At 35.4% G+C, this 11,418-nt stretch overlaps 1 protein-coding gene across 1 annotated transcript in view; it reads right to left on the bottom strand.

Annotated features, from left to right (window-relative positions):
* Nucleotides 1-3,768: 3,768 nt before the first annotated feature.
* The window catches only part of znf574 (zinc finger protein 574), a 33,893-nt gene continuing 26,243 nt past the window's right edge, over nucleotides 3,769-11,418 (bottom strand). The window contains exons 6-7 of the mRNA XM_073847285.1: nucleotides 7,240-7,670; nucleotides 3,769-4,675 (exon numbers count right to left, since the gene is read on the bottom strand). Coding sequence (XP_073703386.1) covers nucleotides 4,148-4,675; nucleotides 7,240-7,670 — 959 coding nt within the window. The 3' untranslated portion in view covers nucleotides 3,769-4,147. The remainder of the gene's footprint in view (nucleotides 4,676-7,239; nucleotides 7,671-11,418) is intronic.

The raw sequence follows: 11,418 nt of genomic DNA, 5'->3' as shown, positions 1-11,418 counted from the left end.
AACATTTTTTAGAATGTGTGAGTTAAAATTTGCCGTGGTCGCATTTGTGCGAGCGTGCTGTGCTGTTCCAAAGCGTCTGATCCATACAGCGAGCGTTTCAAAGCCAGTCAGTTTTTAGGAGAAAAAAAACACGCAAAGCACAGTCACCGAAAGCCAGTTTAGTTTTACTTTTTTTGTTTGTTTTCATTTTGAAAACCCTGTTATCTTTACCTCACATTACGCTTTGGAGGCTTTCTTTTATTAATTTTTTTTATTAATTATTTTGATTGCTCAGTGTTTGCGCGCCCTGTAATAAATTGTTTAGTCGGCATATAACAGCATGTGATGGAGTCCATGCCTCGTCTTATTAGTTTTTGTTAATAAATGCTATATAAGCTAGTTTTAATTTATTTTTGTTATGCTGTTTAATTAAAAATAACAAATCCATCTTTTAAGAATTTGTTTTAATCTTAAAATTGATAGGTGTAGCCTTATATATGCAAGCAAAACCAAGATCATGAATTCGAAAGTAAAAGTAAAAAGCATCCTAAGACATTCCAATAGCGGAAATCCCGTTCACAAAATTAAAATAGGCAAAATACTTACAAATAATACTAATGAAAAAGGGGGTTGAATGTTAAAAACGTTTCCATAAAACTAAAAATTATGATAACAAACTAGGCTATTTATCAGCAATGAGCATTGATTAAGCCCATGTTGTAGCAAAAAATAAATAAATAAAAATGAAACCAAAGCGCGACCAACTGAGAGCGTTATGCCAAACTTCTACCCGTGAAAGTGCACTGGAACGGCACTCAAACCCGTGAATTCCCACTCGTGAACTCGTACTAGATCGACGACGTACTCCCAGTTCCGAGTTCTGACGTGACATAGCCAGAGAAACAACAATAAAGCCTCTAGGGATGCGGTTTTTAGTGGCACACGGTGGAAAAATAGAGTTTAGGACAATATAACGTTGCAATCAAATTATTAATACTATAAAAATAATAAATGCTTGGCGTGACTTGCCTGGAACGCTACAAAGTCTTGAGTCGTGGTTTGGACACGTGATTTACGAGCTCAAAAACCTGCCTGGAACGCAGCATTAGTGTGTATCCTGTCACAAAATGTGGCGAAAAGTCCTACACAAGGGGAATAGTCTGATTAAGGTGTGTACATGTCTTCCATAATGCGACTAAAATAGGAATACTCCACCTGTCTCAATTCGATTTGTGTTTACTCAGATTATGACTTTAGTCGGATTAAATTAATCAAAAATATCAGTTTACATGGTTGCTTCTTAATCAGAGTATTGACTTAATCGCGTTAAAATCGGAATATTGTTGTCCATGTAAACGTACTCACTGAAATAACCAGCATTGAAAGATAACGAAGAAGAGGGAGAACAAGCAGTAAGTCAGTAATTTGTTCGCGAATGTCGCAAATGTGTATAACAACAATGGTGTCTGCATAAGCACCTTTTAGCAAAACGCCCAGTAAATCAGTCTGCGCTTTGTTTCCCGGCAGACCGAAAATAAACGCGACACTCGCATCTCCCGGAAATCCGATCAAATTCAACTAATCAGATGACGACTTCGACATTCCTGAAGTGTTTCCAGTTAAGTGTACCATATGCGTCAGACGTTTAGCCAACTTTCCGTGGGCGTGACGTCTGAGGCTGAGACTAAACTTGCTCTGACATCATGCTGACGTGTGCCAAAAAACACTCGCAATGATGAGGCGGCCTTGTCGGACTGAGCAGTCGGGCGCAGTAGCTCTCCACCGACTGCGCTTACCAAAAGCACGAGGGGAAACGACTGGCTGACGACACAGCTTTAATGCTCATTGTTTCAAACAACTGTGATGTTGCGTTCTTTTCTAAAATGTTTTAATTTTTAATCTAATATTATGTAGTTATGCATTTAAATTATGCATGAATATTCCCAAACACTATGACAGTGCGATCTCTCTGTGTTATATGTGATTGTTGTCATATTACTATAAAAATCTAAAATACATGTTTGTATTAAAGTAAAAAATGGATGATAAATACGCCTTGCAGCCGCCTACTCTCGCCTACATTTCAAGCGAGGCTAGGCGCATCTCAAACCAGCCTAGTATTATTAATTGACCCTTTACATGGAGTTTGATTGACAGGCGATCTGACCAATCATAATGCCGAATCTGCCATTTTGTCTGACAAACAAACTACTCAGAAGAGTAGATTTAACTTTAGATTAAACAATTGTATGCTGCAGCGATGTGTCACGACGCAGCCACAAAACGGAACTTATTGTTTACATTTCTTACAAAATAACAAAATTCGAAAGCTAACACTTTGTTTCATTACAAAAGTTACCTGGTCTGTCTTTTCTCTTGGCACGTTGGCGTCAGAACGCCATTATTTTTACCTGTAAAGCAGAAACAAAACCGCCATCCGTTTTCACGTGCTTTAAAGCTCCCAGCTCGCTCCAACGATGAAAAGATCTAGCAATCTAGTCTTGTTTGCGTGTTTTGGTCTCTTTATTTAACTATAAGTTTACAACGTTTAAGTCAGAATTCAAGTTCATTCACGCGCTCTGGCTTCCCATACATGGACGGTGGACTGCCAGCTGTGAACGTGCAAAATGATTGACAGGCGGAAGCTTACAGCAATCGAGATGGTTTTTTAGACTTAATTGCATGTAATTTACAATTAAATGAATATGTAATATAGTTTAAATGTATATTAAATGCAATTAGCCAACCCACTCAAGTAGAACTTTTAGCAATTTCTTTATTTGTTATATCATAATTACCTCTGTCGTCTTCGAAATATGATTAAAGTGTACTGCTGAAAGTAGCGACAAGCATTTTGGCAAAGCAAAACATGCTTTCATGTAATTTATATTGAAACTTGTATGTCTCGTATTTTAATATATTTGTAATGAAGTTGCAATTAGTACATTTAAAATGTATTCCTTAAATAAAAGCTAAAAATAATCAAGTGCTTTAGTATGTTGGTTGATGACAAAAGATTATTAAAACGAATTTTTTAAATGTACTTTTAAGTAACATTTTTTATAAGGTGCACTATTTAAGTTTGTTAAGAAACCGTAATGAATGAAAATGTACTCTCTTTAAGTATACTTAAAGATATAGTTCACACAAAAATGAAAATGCTGTCATCAATTACTCACCCTCATGTCGTTCCAAACCTGTAAGACCTTCGTTTATCTTCGGAACACAAATTAAGACATTTTTGAAGGACATCAATGCAACTGACACATTCAAGGCCCAGAAAGGTAGTAAAGACATTGTTAAAATGTCATTGTTAAAAAGTCCATGTGACATCAGTGGTTCAACCATAATGTTATGAAGCTCTGAGAATACTTTCTATGTGCAAATTTTTCAGAATTTAAATTTTTAGGTAAATTATCCCTTTAAGTGGCCTTTTATACTATTTGCAAGTATAGACGGAAAAATATACTTACAATATTTTAAGTTCATCACAAGAACACATTCAATATAATTTAGTACATTTCTTGGCCATTCTAAATTAGACGTGTTTTGAATCCAAAAACACTAGAATAACAATCCTGGTGTAGAAGAAAATAAAATGATAAAAAAATTCTGACATGGCACCTTTAATTCATTCGAAGCAATCAGCAAAAATAATTTTTCCCTGACTGGCCAAAGCTTCATGTGCAGTCATCAGTGAGTTGACAAGAACATTTCTACTTCATCAGCGACTTCATTCCAGTTTGCAAAAGTCAAAAACTCTTTACATGAAACAGTAACAGACCCCAACAAGCTCAAGCTTTTTATTAAAATTAAACACCACAAATGATGGTCCACTTCTTGTATTAAAGGCAGATAAAACACTCAAATTATAAGATAAAATCAAAGCGTAATTACACTGTTGCCATTCATATGCAAAAACCTTTGTGGTTTTATTTTCTCCAGGGCAAAGATGCTGAGTTGTTGTATTTCTAGAATTCAAAAGCAAATATATCCTAACCAACACAGCATCTTTCAGAAATCCACGCATAGACTTTTGACTTTTCGTCAAGTCGTTTTGTTTTACCTATCGCTGAATCTGCCTTTCTCTTTCAAAAAAAAAAAAAAAGTTCACGTTCACCCCACCCTCCCCACTCTATGTCCTCTTTGCATTCATCTGATTACTTCTTTATACAGTCTCCTCTAAGATAACCTCAATAGTGTGAGGCACATCCTGACCTGCCACTACAGAGATATTAGGAACATTTATAGAGGGAACTGAGATAGTTGGCACAGTAATGTTGGGATGCAGGAAGACCACAGAGGAGCTGCCTTCCCCTGCCACCAGCATGCCCTCCTGGACCACAGGCATGGCGGATGAGGAGGAGGTTGGTGAAGACGAAGCAGACTCCTGTACTAAGAGGATGGTCTGCACTGCCGCGTCATCATCCGCGTTCTGTGCGGAAGGATCCACGGGGTCGTTGGCGTGCACACGCATGTGTTTGTCGAGGTTGGGTCGCGAGCGGAAGGCCGTGGGACACCGTGGGCAGATGTACGGCCGTTCGCCGCTGTGCACACGGGCGTGCTCCGTTAGCCTCGCTGCTACGCTGAAGCTCTTCCCGCACACCCAGCACGTAAACGGCCGCTCGCCGCTGTGAATGCGCTCGTGATCCTGCAGGTGCGGAAGCTGCCGGAAACGCTTGCCACAATGAGAGCACTGAAAGAGAGAGAGACAGTGAATGTTTGAAGAAGAATAAGGCATATTTGTTAATGAAAAACGATGAGGGATGATTTCATTTAAAAATTGCTTTGAAAAAAATGAATTCAACAATGTTATAGTAATAATTTGCAAAAGTAATAGTTTGTAACATGGACACTGATATAGTCTCTAAAGCATGAAACATCTCTAAGACTTGTAAAAAATTGGTTAAATATTGAGAAAATCGCCTTTAAAGTTGTCCAAATGAAGTTCTTAGCAATGTATATTACTAATCAAGAATTAAGTTTTGATGTATTTACAGTAGAAAATTTACAAAATATCTTTATGGAACATGATCTTAATTTTTGGCATAAAAGAAAAAATGATCATTTTGACCAAAACAATATATTTTTGGCTATTGCTACTAATATACCTGTGCCATTTAAGGTTTTGTGCTGCTCAAAAGTTTGGCATCAGTAAGATTTTCTGTCTTTTTAAAAAAGACAGAAGTTCCATTTATTTGATCAAAAATACAGAAATAGTCCAAAGGAAATCTTTGCTATTTAAAGCAGTTATTAATTTCAAGAATTGTCTGCAATCATTGCAAATTTATTGTTCTTTAATTGTATGATTTAATAAAAGGGGGTGGAATTAAAAAAAAGTGTAAACTTCTTCCCACTCCTTATCAAATATGCATAGGAAGATCCTTGTTTTTTATATATATATAATATATATATATATATATTTTTTTGTCTTATTGACATGTTTTTTGCATATTTGAAATAAAATGACAATCAATTAATCAATCAAAAGAAAAAAGTTGCATTACGAAATATTAATGCAATTCAAAATAACAGTTTTTTATTTTAAAATACTTTAAAATATCATTTATTTCTGTGATGTAAAGCTGAATTTTCATTAGCCATTACAAAATATAAATCTTTTCTAACAATACAAGTCTTTACTATCACTTTTTTATCAATTTAACACATCCTTGCTGAATAAAAGTATTAGTTTCTTTAAAAAAGAAAGACAGAAAACAATTACTGACCTCAAACTTTGAAAGGTAGTGTATATTGTTACAAAAGATTTCTATTTTAAATAAATGCTGTTCTTTTTTTTAAAGTTTTATTCATCAAAGAATCCTTAAAGTATCACAGGTTCCAAAAAAAATATTATGCAGCACAACTGTTTCCAGCCTTGATGAGCAGAAAAGTCTCCCTTAAAAAGCATTAAAAATCTTACTGATCCCAAACTTTTAAGTGGCCGTGTACTATTTTAGCAGCTTAGATTTTCACATAAATCTTTTTTACTGATTGTAAATTTTTAAATGTTTATACATTACTCTTATGCTCTCTAAATGTGCATTATTTGAACACAAATACAGTAAAACAGCAATATTGTAAAATCTCACTACAATTTAAAATAACTATCTTTAATTTTTAATATATCTTAATAAAATCTTCTCCCTAAGCTACATTTTTCATCTTCACAAATCATTGCAATATTATTGGTTTCTTATTACCATCAATGTTGAAAACAGTGCTGCTGGTATTTTTATAATAATAATAATAGCATTTATTCATAATAGAAATATTTTGTAACACTGTAAATCTCTTTATTGTCATAGGGTCCTATTATGTTTTATTATTTTCCAAACTATTATTTTTTTTCCCCCGTTTTAATTTTTCTGGATTCCGTTTTTTCTTCTAGATTCTGTTTTAATGGTTAATATTATCAAAACGCATGTCTAATTAATTGAAATGATAACATTTACACAATTTAACAGCAATTTATTAAAAGTTTAACAAAAAATAACATTTCAATAAATTTTAATAATCAAAAGCATCTCTTAATAATTTATTTTATTTAAAAAAACATATAGATATATAATAATTTTTTTTTTTTTTTTAAATCCCAGAAAAACTGCTGTGTACTTACATTTTTCTGGTAAATAAATTCTGGCAAATAATTTTTCTGGTAAATATTCCATAAAAGAATAAATGTTTAAATAATTAATTTTATTTAATAAATATTTTATTGTTTATAGTCCTATCTTTATATTTCTGTCAGTTTCTTTAAGTTAAACCAAACTTTTATTTTCACAGGTTGCTGTGAAGACGTTTAAGTTTATGTTTGTATATGAAACACAGCGAGCATCACTTGTGGTTCAGTATGTGTGTAGTACATGAAACCGTGTCTTCACTATTCATTCATACAGAGAACATGCAGGATTCATAGTTAAATAGTATTTTTGTGGCTTAATGTTCACAAACACTAGTCCATATTGCGTTTTAATTTAAGTCTACTGACCTATTTTTGATTTATTCATCCAAAAAATGACTAATTTCGTGACATTCCACCTTATACAGTAAATTCCATTTTTATAACTGGATTCTACAACTGATGGCACATACCTGAATGGTAGTATATATACAGATAAAATTATATATTAGCCAGAGTAAAATGGATTAAAATGAAAATGTTTAACTATTTTCACACAGAAATGAAACAAAAAATTACAATACAACTTAACACTGGAACCAGCACCTATTTGAGCCATTCAGGTGAAAGAAACATACCTCAAAGGGTCTCTCGTTGGTGTGCGTCCTCATGTGAACAGTGAAAGTGGACGCATAGGCAAACTCCTTCCCGCAGAACTCGCAGGTGAATCGGCGTGGGGCGTTTCTCTTGCCTAATGCTCCACAGCAGTGGGCCACGAGATGCTCTCCTAGAGCAGCACTGGAGGCGAAGCGGCGTCTGCAGGGGGTAAGCGGGCACCGCAGGGGCGTCTGACCCGTGTGGGAGAGGCGATGCAGGTCAAGACCATCCTGAGTCACGCAGCGGTGGCCGCACATATCGCACTCCAGCTGACCTCCCACCTTGCCTCTTCCCTGACCTTTATATTTGCGGCGATTTGTCTCCTCCCCTGTGCAGCGCTGCAGGTGTGTGTCCAGCACTGTCTGATTCAGGAACTGAGAGCCACAGTTAGGACACGTCTTTGGTTCTTTATCTACAAAAAAAGAGGGGTTTGAGAGTGGGGTAAGATCGCTAGCTATGTCTCTAGGTATTTGAAAGTTAAGGAGATTGCATGAAACATTTGAGAAAAAAGCAACGTTTTTGAAAAGAACTAAACTGTTGCTTCCTGGCGCAAAAGATCAATAATGAAAATGGATTGCTGCAATTGGGGAAGCTACTGTAGCTCTTTTCTCCTATATAACAAATAATTGGCGCTCAGAGTGCATAGATGAAATGCAATAACAAATGCTGACATGTTGTCTTGCATTCTGAGGCGAATATCTGATGTGTGGGAACGCAATCGTGTTAGACAGTTCTGGGAGGTAATTATGCCAAATCATTTTAATGACAGACTTTGGCTCAGACATTTCAGAAAGACTAAAACAACATTTGAGATGGTAAGCAATGAGATTGGTTTGCTGGTTTGAACTACTATCCAATCATGTGATCTGTTGAGACAAAGTCACATGACTTTTTATTCAGTGAAGGATTTCCATCGCATTTTATGTGCATATCTTCTAATCAGTCTAAAAATATATACAATTTGATGAATTACCAATGCATGAAACAATTAAACAAATTAAAGGTATAGTTCACCCAAAAATGAAAATTACCCCATGATTTACTCACCCTCAGGACACTGTAGGTGTATATGACTTTCTTCTTTCAGATGAATACAATCAGAGTTATATATATATATATATATATTTGGGCTGGGCGATTTGGCCTAAAATCAAAATCTCGATTAATTGAACATTTTAACTCTATTTCGATTAATGAACGATTATTTTATTTATTAATAAAATTATATTTATATAATATTTATTTTTTTGCCCTCATAGTTCACTGACAAGTTTTGTACAGTAAATATGCTCACATATTACAAGTGAGAGATTTTTGAATGAAGGGTGCATTACTTGATTTTAAAATAATTGAAGGAAACACACTATCTACTATCTATAATTATTTATTGAACATCAGTGTTGAACAACTGAAATTAAAGCACACATTGCTTAAAACGAACAGTCACATTTTTCTTAAATTAGTGAAAATAAATAACTTGCACTTTTGAAAACAAAATAAATTATTTTCAATGTTTCAATGAAAATAAGCAGTACTTTTCTGCCATGCCATGGTTACTGTCAGTGTTACTACAGTAAAACCATGGTAAACATTGGTGATTTGTAGATTGAAACGCCGGATCGTCAGAATACTGTCAATTACACTTGTTTAATTGTTTTTTTTTTTTAATTGCCTTATATTGGCATTGTAAGCATATGATTTAAAAACATTTTTATATAAAATTATTAGTGAAACATTTTATACATCTTTATTTGACCTCAAAGTAGAGACCTGCACAGAAACAGAGTGCGGCGCGGGACAAAACTTGATGCGCGAGTGGGTAGAAACTCGTGTGTGTGCGGGATGCGGGAGAATAAAATGATTGGAGGGACTCCCGGAAAATAGAAATATATAAACATAAAATATCTAAAAAACATACAAATTGTCATTCATCTATTACACAAAAGCAACACGAACAACTAATATAACTTAAAAATGATTAACAGGTGCAAGATAGACATTTAATAGACACAGGCAAATCGTTGTCATTTAAAAATGGGATTGCATGGGTGTTTGAATCGAGATTGTGATGTTTTAACATTCTAGTGGATGATGTAGGATGTAGACGAACGCAGTGAGGAACATGGAAGTGCAGTGGAATTTTATTAGAAGTATAATATGATGATATGTAAAGAAAAATGTTTGATTTAAACCAAGAGAAGGCTGGTTTTCGTTTGCTGTATACAAAACTCGGTTCTCGCGAGTCTAGCATATTCTACGTTTACGCTACACTTACATCCTAGTCATCCACTGGAGCGTCACTCTATTGTGAACGCACATACAATAATTAGCAAAAGCTAGAGATTAGGGTTTATACAGTTTAAAATTATATTTTTCTTACATAGACGGAATCTTTTCGCTTCAGAAGGCCTTTAACCTCCAGAGCCGTGTGGAGTACTTTTAATGATGGATGGATGCTCTTTATTGGACTTCAAAATCTTAATAGCTATTCACTGCCATTATAAAGCTTGGAAGGAAAAAAAATAAAAAAAATAACATAATTTAAAATAAAATAAAGATTGGAAGAGCCAGGAGATTTTTTTAATATAACTCTAACTGTATTCGTCTGAAAGAATAAAGTCATATACACCTAGGATGGCTTGAGGGTAAGTAAATCATGGGATAATTTTCATTTTAGGATGAAGATTTAAGATTATTAAAGCGAACATGTTTTTTTTTTTACCCTCAATGTTGGGTAATTTATGACAATGAGACAAATCACCTCTTTCCGTTAGTTTTACTTCTCTCTCATTTCTTCTTGAATAAAGGACAACATGAGTTAAAAGTGGCCAACTTACCCCACTCATATATAATGCATCCTAAAGTGCTTATCTACAATAAGAGAAATGGAGAGGCACACAGATTTTCTAGTCCCCGGCTTCTGATGTACCGGACATGAGAGATACTTATGTTTATGCACACCTTCCCTCACACACACAAGCAAAAATAATCTTCAGCTTTTTATCGAGTGAGAAAAACAAACACGCATTGTTTGTTCCTTATCTAAAAAGAGGGCCGGAGACGGAGAGCAACACAACATGAGCATACAAAAAGCTCCCTCTTATTTACACAGGACCAATCAGAGGGAGGCAGCTGATAAACAGACATTTCACAGAATGCACAGCGCATACGCAGAAATAACAGCACTTTATGGGGGTCACGGGTGATGTGATGTTTAGATGCAGAGCATTCAAACTGTCAGGCTGTGACTCAGCCTCACTGACCTTTACAGGCTTTTAAAAGCTCCTACTAAGCAACTCTGCACTCCCTTACTTGCACCTGTATAAAAATCTATTCTGCTTCGTTCTCTCTCTGTTCGGTTAAAGGGAGGAACAGCTGCGGCAGCGGACTGATCCGTGTAAGAGCCTCTGATCAGAGGTGATAGTGATCAGCATCTGATCTTATCAATACACACACAACCCATCCTGATCAATGTGACCTCTGACCCCATCTATTTACGTGGAAGCGATCGATGAAAGCTCATTCATTTGACAGATCTGTCAGAGTTTGTGTGTGTGTGTGTGGTCAGAAACACGAACATTAACCCACACAGAGCTGGGAGTCCAAAGGAGAAACTGATTGGGCCACTTAATAAAGTGAGTTTGTGAGTGCATTAGGGAAACCCATGTGGATTTACTGCAATTATTATCCAATATATATTGAACAGTCACTACAAAAAGTAGATTGGTAAATCTATATATTGTCCATATATGAAATAAAAACAACAATGTTCATATGCTTTTTCAGTTGAAAAGAAATTTTCAAATTTTAAGGTTTTTGAGGGAAATCTTCCATGAGTTTTCTCCATATAATGGACTTCAATGGTGGCCAGTGGGTTGAAGGTCCAAATTGCAGTTTCAATGCAGCTTCAAAAGACTCCAGTTGAGGAACAAGGGTCTTATCTAGCGAAACGAAAAAAAAAAAAAAAAAAAAAATTATATACCTTTTAACCGCAAATGCTCGTCTTGCACTAGCTCTGCAATGCGTGTCTACCAGAGATGGGGACTCGAGTTTGAGACTCGGACTCGAGTGCGACTTAAGTCGCACACACAGTGACTTTAGACTTGACTTGAGACTCGTCCTCGAAAGACTTCAGACTCGACTCAGACTCGAGCTGCGGG

The sequence above is a fragment of the Garra rufa genome, chromosome 9, assembly GCF_049309525.1.
Source record: "Garra rufa chromosome 9, GarRuf1.0, whole genome shotgun sequence".
In the NCBI taxonomy this organism is placed as follows: Eukaryota; Metazoa; Chordata; class Actinopteri; order Cypriniformes; family Cyprinidae; genus Garra; species Garra rufa.
This window is presented reverse-complemented; position numbering and strand designations above follow the sequence as displayed.